General features: G+C 37.0%; 1 protein-coding gene across 1 annotated transcript; it reads right to left on the bottom strand.

Annotated features, from left to right (window-relative positions):
- Window positions 1-10,567: 10,567 nt before the first annotated feature.
- LOC113874394 lies at window positions 10,568-11,707 on the bottom strand. The gene has a single exon (XM_027512616.1). The coding sequence runs from the start codon at window positions 11,705-11,707 to the stop codon at window positions 10,568-10,570; it is 1,140 nt and encodes a 379-aa protein (XP_027368417.1).
- Window positions 11,708-16,611: the final 4,904 nt, after the last annotated feature.

The raw sequence follows: 16,611 nt of genomic DNA, 5'->3' as shown, positions 1-16,611 counted from the left end.
TACAGGAGGTTCATCCAGAATTTCTCCAAGATTGCAATTCCTCTTTCAAAGCTGCTGCAAAAAGATGTTGAATTCGACTTTGATGAGGACTGCAAGGAGGCTTTCAACTTCCTTAAAAAAGCCTTAACCACCACACCAATTATCCAACCTCCAGATTGGTCAATACCCTTTGAGCTGATGTGTGATGCCTCAAATTATGCAGTGGGAGCTGTCCTTGCACAGCGGGTTGGTAAGGTCCCTCATGTCATTTATTATGCTTCTAGGACCTTAGACACTGCACAATCCAATTACACCACAACTGAAAAGGAATTATTGGCCATAGTGTTTGCATTAGATAAATTCAGATCATATCTGTTAGGATCAAAAGTTGTGGTGTTCACTGATCATTCTGCTTTGAAGTTTTTGCTAAAAAAGATAGACTCTAAACCCAGGCTGATAAGGTGGATGCTCTTACTTCAAGAATTTGACTTGGAGATTAAAGACAGAAGTGGAGCACAAAACTTGGTGGCAGACCATTTAAGCAGAATAGAGGGAGTCTCTGAACTCATTCCCTTCAAGGATGATTTTCCTGATGAACAACTCTTAGAGTTGTGCACATCACATGTACCTTGGTATGCTGATTTGGTTAATTTTTTGGTTTCAGGAATTTTCCCTATAAATGCATCAAAAATTCAAAGAGACAAAATTAAGAGCGATGTCAAACATTATGTGTGGGACGACCCTTATTTATGGAAGTTCTGTAATGATCAAGTGATCAGAAGATGCGTCCTTGATGAGGAGATCCCATCCATATTGCAGTTTTGCCACAATTCGGTTGTGGGAGGACACCTTGGACCTCAAAGAACAGCAAGAAAGGTGTTGGACTCAGGCTTTTACTGGCCCTCCATTTTCAAGGACTCTTGGCGAACATATTCTGTCTGTGAGAGCTACCAGAGGTCAGGAGGAATGATCACCAAGAGACAGGAAATGCCTCAGCAATCTATCCTATATTGTGACATCTTTGATGTCTGGGGTATTGACTTCATGGGTCCCTTTCCCTCTTCTTTTGGTTTCTTATACATTTTACTTGTTGTTGACTATGTTTAAAAATGGGTAGAAGCTAAAGCTACCAAGACTAATGATGCTAGAGTTGTTACAGAATTTGTTCGCTCCAACATATTTTGCAGGTTTGGCATCCCACGTGCCATCATTAGTGGCCAAGGGAGTCATTTTTGCAACAAGACAATGGAAGTCCTGCTGAGAAAATATGGAGTTCTGCACAAAGTTTCCACAGCCTACCACCTGCAAACAAATGGCCAAGCAGAACTTTCCAACAGAGAAATAAAAAAAATACTTGAAAGAGTTGTACAGCCCCACAGAAAAGATTGGAGCCGCAGACTAGATGATGCCTTGTGGGCACACAGGACTGCATTCAAAGCACCCTTGGGCATGTCTCCTTACAGAATAATCTTTAGCAAGACTTGCCATTTACCAGTGGAGATAGAGCACAAGGCATACTGGGCAGTGAAGGCTTGTAATATGCACTATGACTCAGCTGGAGAGTAAAGAAAGCTTCAACTGCAAGAGTTGGAAGAGTTACGTCTAGAGGCATATGAAAATTCCAGAATTTATAAGGAGAGAACCAAGAGATACCATGACAAGTTGATAGCCAGGAAAGAATTTTGTGTTGGTCAAAAGGTGCTCTTGTTCAACTCCTGCCTCAAATTCATGCCTGGAAAGCTTCGCTCAAGGTGGATTGGTCCATTTATAGTCACACAAGTGTTTCCTAATGGTGCAGTGGAAATCAAGAGTGAATCCACTACCAAATGTTTCACAGTGAATGGACATCGCCTGAAACATTTTTTAGAGAACTTAGCTCCTTTGGAGGAGATTGAAGAGGTGGATGTGTACTCCCCCATCATTCCCTCCAACCAAGACCCTTGCCATGAGTAAATCACTTCACACGTCAAGCTAATGACGTTAAAGAAGCGCTCTGTGAGAGGCAACTCACAAGTGAATAAGCAATTTTGTCTTTTCATTATTTCTCCTTTGCATTCTTTCAATTACATTTTTGTCTTCATTTGAGGTGTAATGAGCTAAGCAATTTCTGATATGCTTCAATTTTGTGTAAATAATTCTTTGTGGATGCACAATATTGTAGGAATTCTAGCAGCACCACCACTTTGGGCACTCATTCTTGCTAGATGCAATTCATCCTTCATGAAAGTGGCCACTCTCGTAGGCTATAGTGACTACTTTGGCTCAAGGTAAGCAACTCCTTCTCTGTAGTTCCCACTTTTAAGAGTGGGAGTGACCACTTTGGCGCCCAGAAGCTCAATCATTTGCGCGTGGACACTTTGAAGCTCTAAAGTAACCACGCGCAAATCTCCTTGCATTGTAGCCTCTCTGGAGTTCACACTTTGAAGCACCAAAGTAGCCACGCGCACTTGTCCCACAAAATAACTCTCTGGAGTTCCCACTTTGAAGCTCCAAAGTAGCCACCGCAAATGACAATCCACACACCTTCACTGTAGTTCCCACTTTGAAGCTTCATAGTGGCTACGCGCAAATTGGAACCAAATTTTAGCTTTTTAGGTGCCCCACGTTACTTGTTTAGAGTAGGCACGTACACCATTTGCACTATTCCCCTTGGGCCCAACCCATAGTAGGCACTAATTCCCTTCAAAGTGAACACGCTCACTATTTCACACACACACCTCCCACTTCACGACGCATTCACACCGCCCAACGTCCAGCACGCACCATTTTCATGTCACCCACTCACACCCACTCACTCCTAGGTCCCAAGACGCACCTTCCCTCACCACACCCAAGGCTTCAAGAAAGGTAATTCTCTCAATTTCTCTCCATTTATGGTTAGGGTTCTTAGATTCCCCAATTTGGGGCTTTTCAATTTTACTTATTTTTTTATTGAAATTGAGGTGTAATTCTTGTGTAATTGAGCATTCTTACATGAATTAGCGAGGGTGAGGTCCCTAAATTACACCCAAAGGGGCGTATTACTCCCATTCAATTGGACGTTCCCACTTTTGGCCCCAATAGTGGCCACGCCCACTTCCTCTTTGCCATGACTCTCATTTGTTGTTTTGTTGTGCGCCCCTCCTTCATTTTTATGCTCTAAACATGCCAATAATGCTATTAAACTTCTTGTTCATGTGTGTTAGTGCCTAAATTTGGTTCGTGCCTATTTACATTTAGTTTTGTCCCCTCCATTTTGCTGTTTTGCTTTTCAAATTCCATGCCATTTCACTTTTGCTGCACTTGATTCTCATGCATATTACAAAATTAACCATGATTGTTGCTCTTTCTGGATGTTGAACATGCTTTTCGTGACTTTAATTTCACTAATTGCTACATTATGGTCCTTGAGCTTAGAAGCCATATTCTGCTATACATTTGATTGCTATACCTAGTGACCGTATGCCACACCATTCTCTGTGCTTAATTGTTCTTGTCTGTACCATTTGAGCTCTATGCTTTGCCCACAGAATGCCTCTTTTTATGGAATGGAATGTGTTTGTAGGCTATGTACCATGATTGACATTGGTTGCCCTCTGAGTCATATGTAGCGCTATACACCCTTTTGCACACAAATTACTTAGGATGGTATCAAATTATTTTGCAGCCCCTGGTATGATTGCTTGCTGTTGTGTGTTACCATGGAGGGTTGACCCAATTTCCCTGCACTACCCATTCACATATTCTTTCTTCTCTGCAGATATTGTCAAGCAATCCTAGAAAGAACTTTGAATACATCATCTATAAAAAGGGGGGTGAACTCTTTGTCCCTGTTTTGCACTTATTTCTCGCTTACTTTTCCTCATTTCATGCCTTCTCTTCTCTTTTTAATCTAGTCCTGTTTTATAATTTTGCTTTTATGCTCTGATTTCATTTCCCATCCAACCCATACTCATTCTCATTTTTGTACATATTTCCGTTCCTAACATTTTGAACATATTTTCTTGCGGGTGAATTGTGCTCACATTATTGCAAGTTCTTGTCACCTTTACCATGGTAGTGAATTAGACCTTTTACTTCTTTTTCTGTGTGCATATTACATGTATTTTTGCATTCATCTTCTAGAACTTGCCCTGTTTCTTAATTCAATATGCATTGTGCAATTTTCTATCTGGATGATTGAGGCCTTCTTTGCACATATCCTTCCCCCCCACCCTTGCACTTCACTTCCCTGTTCCCCACTTCTTGCTTTTGCCAAACTTAGTCAACAAATTTACTTCCCTTTCCTTAATAGAGGTATTTCTTTTGAGTTGCCTCAAGATTGAGTGCAAGAAACTAAGTTTGGGGTGTTGATTATGCTTGTAGTTACTTGAGGACAAGCAATGTCTTAAGTTTGGGGTGGTGGGCAGCATACATGTTCATAATAATGTCAAAAAAAATAAAATAAAAATAAAAAATGATTGTCAAAGTCCATGACATCACAAAAATATGAATGAATGAATGAAAAAGGAGAAAAGAAAGAAAGAAAAAACATAGCAAGGCTTTTGAGTTGAAAAAGGATCTCCACATAAGGCAAATAAGAAAATTAATGTGGTGAAAGAATGCTTTAACCTCTTAAGCTACATCATTTAAGGTATTCCATTCTAGTTGTTGCACTAAATCACTCAAAAGAACTCCCTCCTCTTGAGTACCCACTTGATCTTGTCACCCTCCTTGGTTAAAATTTGAGCCTATCATAACCCCATTTGTGACCAACAAAGCCCTCATGATATGTGGTTCGTTGTATCTAGGCAAAGGAGATTGAGAATATGGGCAAGCCTATGGTAGGGTGAGGCTAAATGCATGGATTGAGGGAAAACACTTAGCCTGAAATGTTGTTGAGTGATGAGTGAAACACCACCTTGTGAGATGGATAGTTTCTTTGCATTATGTGAGTCACATGAAACCTTGCTTGATTCTTTTGTTTCAATTTAGTGGGACTTTGCATGGAATATTTGACATGAGTATGATTCCTCTGTTGAATGAGTCTATGGTTGTGAAGATGTTGGAAGTGCTAATTAAAGCATGAAGTTGAAATGAAAATCTCAAAAAAAAAAAAAAAAGGATAAATCCAACCCTGTTCATTTGATTTGCTTGAATTTTGATTTACTTGAGGACAAGCAAAAGTTTAAGTTTGGGGTTGTGATGAATCCACTTTTTATTATATTTTTACTTGCCTTTTTGGTGCTTTTTGATAGAAAAAATGGACTTAGATAGTGAAAATAATATAGAAATCACATTTTGAGTAAATATCATAGGTTTATTAATTTTTGGTTAATTTGCATTTAATTACATAGATATAGATTGCAATTTTAATTATCTTGATGATTTTGCAGAGTGCCCAAGTTAAATTTGAGAAATCTTGGTCCTTGGATGAAAGTTGCCTCCAAAGTAGCCACTTTTAGGAGCAAAAGTGGCAACTACAGCAAGTTTGAGCATTAAAAGTTCCAAAGTAGTCACTTTCAAGACCAAAAGTGGCAACTCCAGAAGCTCCAGGGACGCTAAATTGGAAGCATGATGCGCGTGGCCACTATTGCCTTTCAAAGTGGCTACGCGCATCCAAAGTAGCCACTTTCAAGACCAAAAGTGGCAACTTCAGAAGCTCCAGGACGCTGATTTTGAAGCTTTCCTGCGCGTGGCTACTATTGGCTCTCAAAGTAACCACGCGCACCAAAGTAGCTACTTTCAGCACAAATAGTGGCAACTCCAGAGAAGCGGCATTCCTTCCATCCTGCGCGTGGACACTTTCAAGGCCCAAAGTGGACAATTTGGTGACATGTCATCCACTATAAATAGATTTTAGGAATTAGGGTACGGGACTTTTGACACTTTACACAATTTTTCCTTGCCAAATTGGGATAATTTCTTACGACATTGGAGTCTTGGGTGACAGCCAAGGGTCCTCTATAGGTTTTAATTTCCAATTTCTCTTTTGATTTTTGTTGAACTTACATTAATGATGTTTACGTTCTTGCATTTCTTTCTCTCATTTGTGAAGCTCATCCATATGGAGGGCTAAACTTCCTTGTAATTCCTAGTCAATGCATATGAATCTTGAATTCTTGGGATTAATTGCAATACAAATCTTTCTTTCCTTGAATTTATTAACTCCAATCTCTGAATGAAATGGAATTTGCATGAAGGGAACATTGCTTAATGAACCCTAATTTACCTAACGAAATTCTAATTCAAAATTGCTTAATTTTGATTAATCCTTGAGGTTGCTTAATCTTAGGGATAGAGATTGGAGCCCATTAAGATGCTTAATTTTAATTGGAATGTTAAAGTTTGTCTTCGCTTGTTAGATTAACTTAATTCAAGGGAAAGAAAGGGGATTATTGAATCATTTGAAAGAATAATGATGGAACTCATTGCTTGACTAGGGATTACTCATTTTAATTGATTGAATTTCATTAATTTACATTTCGTTCTTGATTAAAATCCAGAAATTGACAAACCTCCCCCCAATTTAATTGCCTTAAAATACATGTTTACACTTGTTCGATGTATGTTCCCAACCAAAAATTCTTTGGAGACGACCTAGGATAACACCCTAGTACTGCATTCATTTCTTTGCATATTTGATGAGGATTAACGACAATCTTTTGCATGACGAATAACTCAAATTTTGTTTCATCACATAACACAGCCAAATAAAATAGTCCAGTCAATAATTGAGTTAACAGCATATTTAGAAGCTAAGTTGGCCTCAATCCAGTCGTGCCCATAGAAAGCACTCCAATTTGATGCTGCAACAAAAAGCCTCTAGACCTTCTTCACATAAAGACGATCTCGAAACACATGGAGCATTATTTCTTCAACATTGCTACATAGAGGACAGGTTCCATCTTGAACCAAAGATCTTTTCCTTCTATTCTCATTTGTCAGTAGCGCATTGTTAAGGATCTTCCAAAGCAGAATTTTGATCCTTTGTGGTCCTGGCCAAGCCCAAACTTTTTTAAAAATCATCTACTCTTCATTTCCTTCCTGGCCATCCGTACAAGTATAAGCGGAGGAGATGGAAAACCAACCATCATTTGTTAGATTCCAGCCAATGCCATCTTCCTCACCTGCAATAGAAGAAGGCATATAAGAAATAATATAATTAATTAAATCTTGGGGGATCTTACCTGTCATATAACCAATATCCCAAGCTCCTGACGGTGAAACAAGCTCACAAATCTTTTTCTCCTGATCTAGATCTTCTATAGTATAAGTAACATGATTTAACAACACCCCTGCTTGTTTTATCCACAAGTCTTTCTAGAAACGAATTGTTTTCCCATCTCCAACCCTCCAAATAATGTTATCCTTCACCTAGTTCCATCCTTTGCAGATGCCCTTCCAAGTATTTGAATCATTTGCTCTTTGTTTTATTATCAGAATTAGATCATCCCCGCACTTATATTTATGTCGGATTATTTGAACCCAAAGTGCATCCCTCTACATCATAAGGCCCTAGCCAAGCTTCATCATGAAGGAAATGTTCAGATTCCTAGCTTTGCGAAGGCCGAGGCCTCCAAAAGTCTTTTATCTACATATGCTGTCCCATTTAACAAGGTGGATTTTTTTCTTATCTTGAGTACCTCCCCAAAGGAACGATCGGCTAACGCTGTCCAGCTTTTTATAGATATCTTTAGGGACCAAGGAAGTCTGCATAACATAAGATGGCAAAGCTCCAAGGACCGATTGAGTTAGAGTAAGGCGACCTGCAAAGGAAAGAATTTTGCTTTCCAAGAATTCATTCTATTGTTAGCTTTCTCAATAACATACTGAAAAGTACTTTTTGAAACCCTTTTGTGAAATAGAGGAATACCTAAATACTTCCCCAAATCATCAATCCTTTGAAAAATCAAAGGCATCACTAACCTGCTGACGAACATTATTATGAACATTTTTGGAAAAGAAAATTCTAGTTTTATCTTTATTAACTTTACTTCCTGAACTTCTACAAAATAAGTCTAAACAAGCAATAATAATTTCCACCTGCTCCATACTAACTTCAGAAAAGAGAATTAAGTCATCTGTAAAAGCTAGATGGGAAATTTGTGGTCCACCACGAGCTAACTGGATAGGTTTCCAAAATTTATTTTCAACAGCAACATGAATAAGTTGAGAAAGACGCTCTATACATAAGACAAAAAGATAGGGAGATAAAGGATCTCCTTGCCTAATACATTTCTCAAGGGTAAAGGAATCAAGCACTTCACCATTCCAAATTAAATTCATAGAGGAGGAAGAGATACAATACCAGATGAGCTGAATAAGGGAGTCACCAATCCCTATATCCCGCAACGTATCAATCACAAAATCCCATTTCAGCATTTCATATGCCTTTTCCATATCAATTTTAATCGCCATGAAACCTTTTTTACCTTTCTTTTTCCTCATGGTATGAATAGCTTCTTGAGCAACGATAATATTGTCACTCCCATGGCACCCCGGAACAAAGCTGCACTGGTTAGGACTCACAATATGGTACACTATACTATGAAATCTAGTAGCTAACATTTTTGTAATCACTTTATACGAGACATTGCATAAACTAATAGGTCTAAACTGTTTAATATTGACAGGCAACTCAATTTTAGGAATCAGCTTAATCAGCGTGTCATTAATCTCTTTAATCTTAGAAGGATTAAGGAAGATATCTTTAACTAACCTGCAAAGAGAAGGGTCTATCGTATCCCATTGGCTCTGGTAAAAAATAGCCTGCAAACCATCCTTGCCTGGCGCTTTATAGCCACCCATAGCAAAAACCATCTGTTTGATCTCCTCATCACAGATGTCCCTGTTAATTAATCGTTGTTGGTGATCGAGAAGAGGAGGGAACGCCCTATGAAGGAAAAAATTGTCATAACCCGTGTTGTTCCTGTAAAAGTCTTTAAAATAATTCATTGCATGCACCTCCAACTGATCCGCATTAGTAATCTAATCTCCCATCTCATTTTGCAATGATTCTATCTTATTTCTTTTTCTCCTAACCAAAGTGGTACCATGAAAAAACTTTGTGTTCCGGTCACCATATTTAATCTATTTGCACCTGGACTTTTGGAACCACAAAATTTCTTCTTGGATGAGATTCCTATCATACTCATGCCACAGATTCTTTTGAAGTTTTTCCAAGAAACTGTTGCGACCACCGGCCAGATTTCTTTCAATACCATTCAATCTCTTCATAATCCTCATCTTTTTATAAAAGATGTTACCAAAAACTTCTTGGTTCCATTTCTGAAGGCCCTGTTGAGTAGCAATAATCTTTTCTCCCCATGAAGACCCTGAATTCCAGAAAGCACTAACCACTGAGGATAGCTCATGATGCGTAAGTCATAAAGCCAGAAAACGGAAGGGTCTCCTTCTTCTATTTAGACCTTGTTCCTCGCTGAAAACCAGGCAAAGAGGGTTGTGGTTTGACTTCAATTTAGGAAGATGGTACATTGTCATACATTCATGCATAACCCTCCAATCCATATTAAAAAGGACCTTGTCCAGCATCGATAAGATCACAATTTCTAATGACCTCCTGAAATCTAGCACTATCACTATTGGAGCGATTAGTATTACCTCCCTTACACTCGTAGGAATGGAGAGTAGTATTGAAGTCGCCCATAATGCACCAAGGCCCATGAACCGTGCTATGAATACCCTGAATATCACTCCAAACAGCTCTTCGGGAATGCATTTGAGGACTACCATAAATTGCTGTAAAAAACCAAGGATCTTTATTACCCCACTGAACCCGTAAATGCACATACTGAAACTTCTTTGAAATGACATCAACTTTCCAAAAATTAGTGTCCCAGAGAAACCAAATTCCACCTGTATAGCCACGAGCTTCACTAACAGTAGAACCATCAAACCCGATTTTTCGAATAATTTTTTCTGCCTTTTCACCACTAGTATGCATTTCCATCAGAATAACAAAATTTATACTATGCATATTACGAAGATCTCTAATAATTCTAGGAAAACTCTTACTGCTAGTACCCCTACAATTCCAACATAACAAGTTCATGAGTACCTATTTGGTTCTTAGAGCCACTACAGCGTGCGACCATCATCTCTTTGTCACATTTTATGGATCCGCTAGAGTCGTTGCAAACTTCTATCTCCATGTTTGAATTTGGGGTTGCAGATGGGTCTGGAGGGTCTAGCGGCTTCTCTACTGTACCTTTTGTAGAAGCATGATTTTGAATGAAGTTGATGGCATCTCTGTTAGGAAGGATAGTGTGAACCGCGAATTGATCCAGAGAGTTGTCGTGCATTTTTTCGTAAATCTTCATGAGATGCAAAGAGTTTGGCTCATCCTTTCTTTTCTTCTCTCTCTGTTCGGCGGTGATTTCATGTTGTGAAAAGTTCACTGTCTCTTTCCTAGAGGAGCCAGGGACACTAGTTGGAGTGATGGAGTTGGGCTTATTTTTCTCTAAGGATTTAATTTTCTTTTCAAAAGGTTGGGCTTGAATATATTTCCCACTCTTTTGTTGAGGATTCTTGCCACCAATGGGCTTTTAACTTTACTAGACTTGGCCTCATTTCTTCTATTATTTTGAGTGAGGCCACTCTCCTCATGTTACACATGGACAACATGGCCTTCATGCATATCAGTGACCGTTTCAACCATAATCTCCTCAACATCCATTTCAGATTCTTCTTGATGTAAAGCATTAAAGCGTGATCCCTTGGCCTGGTTACCCTTATTTCCTCCTGTGTAATTAACTCCTCTTCCTTGCGTGGTGATTCTTTCCTTTTTTCTAACCGCACGTTTCACAAGCATCCAAGGACTGAACGAGTTTTCTTTTTCCTTGGGAAGATTCTTTCCATTCTCAATAGCACTAGACAGCGTAATCAACTCATTATTATTAATCATCACATCTTTCTCCTTGATTTGCGTTGTATTTCCCAAATTGTTTCCGACAGAACTCATCTCCATGGCTCCCTCCTCTGGTTGCACCACCGTTGGATCCACCTGAGGATCTAGATTCTTTTCCGAGCACCACTCTTGTTTATGACCATAACGACCACAATTAAAGCAAACTTGATGGAGACCCTCATATTCCAAATTCATCGCAACACCCCAAACTTTAACTTGAGGAACTAGCTTCTTCCGTATATCTAATTCAACGCAAATACGAGCAAATCTTCCTCTAGAATGTATCGATGTTATTTGATCAACCTTCAACATGGTTCCTATCTTCGACCCAACTCTTCTCAGAAAATTTGTGTTATAAAGCTCCATATTAAGACCTGGAATCCTCACCCACACCGCTATCTTTCGTACCTTTTGTTCTGTTTTCAAGAAGAACAGCCTCCACCTTTGAACGATCAAGTAGTGGTCAGCAACCTTCCAAGGTCCTTCATAGGGTGCATGCTTATAATCATTTTCATCCGTGAAGCTCACAATATAATAGTCCCTGGGCAAGTCAATGATTTTTATGGATCCAGCCCTTACCCAATCCCTCTTTAACTTGTTCTCCAATATGCGTGGATGAATTCTTTTCCCAAAAACTTTCACAATCAGGGAGCCTCTCCATGGTTTACACCATTCTTTGGACTCTTCTTGCAACACTTCAATTTCTAGGCATGGATCGAATTCCTCCTCCCCCCTCATATCCTCATCCTGTTTATACCATTTATTCTTCGGTAGATCCTCATCATCACTAATAAAACCTCCTTGGGACTTATCACTGATGCTATGCATAAGGGAAGCCATATAAGAGGCATGATTGTGAATTGATCTTCTTTCTCCATTTCATTAACCGCAACAATAGCATCATCCATTGGTTCTTGAGTAATAAGCAAAGGATTGTCGACTTTGACTTTCTTCATAGATCTTTCTTTCAAATCTTCTTCTTGAACAGAGGGTCCCTCATCCTTTTTTTTCCATTAATAGAGACAAACCCTTGGAAAGTATTCATGGTAGTTATCGGCTACTTCGAAACACTAATTGCGATACCACTTTAAAAGAATTTAAGTAAAAATTTTACATGAAATATAACAAATCAAATTATTTTTAATCCAAGACAAGAAAAAATATGATGACTTATACATATATAATGACAAAAATATTAACAACATAACAAGTACTTTTGATTAATAATTATCCATGACGAGGCTTAAAAAAATAATAGAAAAACTATTTTTCTAATAAAAGTCAAATAAAAAAAAAGTGACCATGTATTTTCATTTTTGTTATTCGCAAAGCTGAGAATCTTGGGGTTTGAGACTTTTTATAGGCTTATGATTGGGTTAAACAAAGAGAACATATAAAAAAGAAGTGATTGTGATAAAAACAAAATTGTGCTCGAAGGCCTTTAATTAGGAAGAAGCAAGATTAATATATTGTTTTGCTAAATTAATGTGTTTTTACTTGAAAAGAGGACATCAATGGTGAAAATTAGCTAGCCATCATAATGTTTAAAAAATTGAGAGAATTATGTCACAAAAGCTAACTATTTTTTATTGGAGAATCTGAGGTTTTATAAATTTTACAATAGAATTTCATACTTACAATATAAAATTTAAGTTTCATATCTTGCAATTAAATCTTACCATTATATCATGGTTTAGAGTTTTGGTACTCATTTGAAGTGACTATGCATTAGCCATGTTCATGCACTCTTCAGTTGCTATTGTAAGATATAGGAGAAAGCTCTTATAAGAGTTTTAAAAAAATTTGAGCACAAAATTTAATCATTATAATTGAAGAGTTTAAGGTATATAAACCTCACATTGTAAATTTATAATTTTATGCAAAATTCAATTCTCATACTTTACAATTAAATATTAATACTATGCTAATTATCAAAATCTTAGAGCCATTTTATCAAGATCTGACTTTATCTAATACATTTATATTCAAGGGAATCCAAATGCAAAAAGAAGCAATAAGAAAGTTTGTGACCCAACTTCACCAAGTCATCGAAATGGAAAGGCTTGTCCTAATACTAATGCTACACTAATACCACACTGAAATTCTCATATTTGTAAACATTCAAGGTAATACTAGTTGAATAATTGAGTTTCTTCAAAAACAATGAATAGGAGTAGATATAATCTAATCTATAAAAAAAAATGTTAAAATAATACTTAATTACCAGCCGAAAAAGATAATAATGTATAGAGTAAGGGCAGTTGAAAATTAACTAGACCACACTGTAATAACTCAAATGAAAGTAAAAATGGAAATAATGTATTATGAAGCAATAAATTAGGAAGGTTAGAAATGTGTCACAACATAGTAAATAAGAGGTGGAGTTTCCAAGAGTATAAAAAGTGCTACATGATTTTATCGGATACGAATCCAGTGCAGCTGACGTGGGAACTGCACGTGCAGTTCTTCGTTAGCTTAAGCAATTTGACAAGGCTTAAGCGAATTTTACAATTTTCGCTTAAGTCCATATGTCTTAACTTAAGCGAATAAAGGCTTAAGCGAGTACTACATGTATGGAGCGAAACAATGAACTAAAGCAAGTGCTTAATGTGCTTAAGCTAAAATATAGGTGCTTAAGCAAAAAATAATAGAGAGCCTACCTCCTAAGATTACAAACTTGCTTAAGAATGCTTGATTTGGCTTAAGCTAGTGAGTTGTGGGCTTAAGCGCACATTTCTAAGGCTTAAGCGAGTAAATAATGAGCTTAAGCAATATCTTAATGGCTTAAGCCTAAAAAAACAAAGAGCATACCTCCCAGGATTACACTTTTGCTTAAGCGTGCATGGCTTGGCTTAAGCAGATGAACCAATAATTTAAGTGGATATATTTTAGCTTGAGCGAATAAAAATAATGCAGAGAGAATGCTTTTTTGGACTGATAAACTAGCTTAAGCTATTATAAAATGGCTTAAGCGAACATTTTGAGCTTAAACGAGTATTGGGGGGTGATAGTCATATTTTAGTACATCTTTCTCTCCATATTTTTTGTTTAATTGAGTCTCATTAGTGTGTTATTTTTATGTGTTAGTTTAGATTTGTGTTAGTAGGTCATTTAGGATTTAAATGTAAATCTTTCTTAATTTCCGCCATAATTTCCTATTTTGACACAGTTTCTTGCAAAGACCATATCTGAAGCTACACTACTCAAAATTGAACAAAATTTGTATACCTGGAAAGATAAGAGAGAGATCTACAACTTCTCTGTTAGGAGAAAAGTCCGGTTTGAGCATCTTCAGGCCCAAAATTGCGTCACAATGTTGTGGCCTTGCACTGAAATTTTCAGAATTTGATTGTATTTTTTATATTACTTAGTTAGGTGTTTAGGAACCTCATTAGGGAGTTGGGCCTTAATTAAGCCTAATTATTTTGTCTTTAAATGGAGGTTATGACTTCATGTACGGAATCTCTTCCCTCATTTTTTAGAATTCAAAAAGTCTCTATTCTAAATTCTTTCTTTTCCTCTCTTTTATTTTCGTCTCTCTACATTTCATCTTCTCGTGTTTTCTGGTTTTGGCCGAAGTAAGCATGATCATGACGCAAGGCTAATCCATTAATCAGTTCAAGGTTTCAAGAACTACATTGCATTGGAGTTTCAAATTAGGTTCTATCGAATTCTCTCCCTTCCTCCTCTTTTTCTGATTAGGATAATTACGGTTTTCATGATATTGAATTTTCGTTTGCAACCTAAACAGAGAATGAGAATTTCATATTCGAAATAAATGAATTCACCTAATTCAATCAATCAATTATTCTAAATTTTGTTAGAGCATTGGATTTTCGATTGCAGTTTTTGTTTTGATCGAATTCATAATCTAGATTTAGATTTCGAATTGTTAATGTCAAATTGAATTGGTGTTGATTGAAAATTCATTGGAATTGTATTCTTGTAACAATGAGAATTGCATTGTAGTGATTGAGATCTTGAATTGGTTGAAGTTCATATTTCGTTGGAATTATTCTTTATTTTTTTCTGTTGTTTACAATTTAATTCAAAACAATCCTCCCCCAAGCTAACCTGAAAACTGTATGATGGAACCAGAAGCAGAATGCATTTTATGTCCTTGTGAGATGACCATACATCTTCTAAAGCAACATCATCATGAATAGGCTGGTCGTCCTCCATGTGATCTCCTTTCCCATCACCACCTTCATGATCAAGTTGTGCTTCCATTTCTTCTACTTCCCCTTCTCCTTCTCCCCTTTCTTCTGCTTCCTCTTCTTGCGGTCCACCATTTTCATGATTTGTATTAGGTTTATTTGGGAAGGAAGGTGTGTTTCCAGGTCATGACACTACAACTGCAAAATCCTCTGGGGTTGGCCATGGAAATGTTGAAGTCTCTCCTACATGCTGGTATAGGATAAAGCGATAGAAAGATTCATTAAGGCTAGTGTAGGCTCGATGGTTTGCCGCTATCTGGTAGTATATGTGTGTATATGCCCGATTGTTGTCCTCCACTTGTTGCTGTATTTGATTCAGATGTTGTGTGATACGCTAAGAGCTTCATTTATAAACCTAGGGGATATTTGTGATTATTTTAATTAAGTTAACCCCTTATGTATTCTTTTCCTTCATTTTATCTCACCTTAATTATTATAACCTTTTGGTCACATTATAACATATAAAAGACCTCATGATTTTTCATTGCATTCAATTGACTTAGTGGAGAGTTGGTCTATCATTAAGCTTATGGTAATATATTTCTTCTTAGAGGGACTGAGCGTTCTTTATTTTCATCCTTATACAGTGAAAGAGAGAGAGAGAAAAAAGTAGAGTATCACAGTTTGATGATCGAGCAAGAAGATAGAGAATATAAAATTTTAAATGCCTTTTGATTATTTTAACTCGGTGATATTACTGTTGTATTATTTGTATCTCTGTTATTTTGGGTTTCTTGTTTTGATGATATGTTTCAAATTGTTTCTTTATTCGTTAGCCAAGACTTTTGTTTGAAGGCAAGCAAATCTCAAGTATGAGGGAGTTGATAAGTTTATATTTTGATATATTTTATTACTTATATTTATACATTTAAACTCTATTTATATATATTTACACTAATTATGTTATTAATTGTTGCAGTTTAGTTGGAAGTTATTATTAGTGCATTATGAAGATATTTTAGATAAAAATTAGATTCTTTAGTCCTTGGTTGTGCTATGTGAAGCTGGATTTGAATTTTGAATTTAAAATTCAAACTTAGATATGAAGATTTGGAGCGATTCTGATTATGGATAAAACTAATTTGAAAAGATAGAGTTCAACCAACTGGAAACTTAGGACATAGTCTATATAAAGAGGCCTTATGCTCCACACTTTTTTCACTTCTCTACACACCTTCTTCCCCTTCTTAGTTCTGCCTCACTTCATCGTTTATATTTTGTCTTTGACTCTCGGATACACTTCTCATCTCGGGACCTTTGGCATTCTCTTGGCAGAACTTGAAGTTTCAAGCAGTCGTACTTGAAGACCAGGAACTCATCTCACACTTTAGTTTGTTATTTCTTTTGATTATGACTTTGTTTATGATTATTTTAGTTCTTTCATTTATCATGAATAACTAAGTCCATAGCTAGGGCTATGGGAACTATTGTTCATGAATTTATGGAATTTTGAAGTTTGAGTCTATATTTGGTTTCCGTTCGTGATTAGCTTTTATTTTATTGTGCATAATTATAATCCTAGTTAAT

The sequence above is a fragment of the Abrus precatorius genome, unplaced genomic scaffold (genome assembly GCF_003935025.1).
Source record: "Abrus precatorius isolate BTA unplaced genomic scaffold, Abrus_2018 Scaffold8, whole genome shotgun sequence".
Taxonomy (NCBI): Eukaryota; Viridiplantae; Streptophyta; class Magnoliopsida; order Fabales; family Fabaceae; genus Abrus; species Abrus precatorius.
The sequence above is the reverse complement of the archived record's forward strand: the minus strand, read 5'-3'. Positions and strand labels throughout refer to the sequence as shown.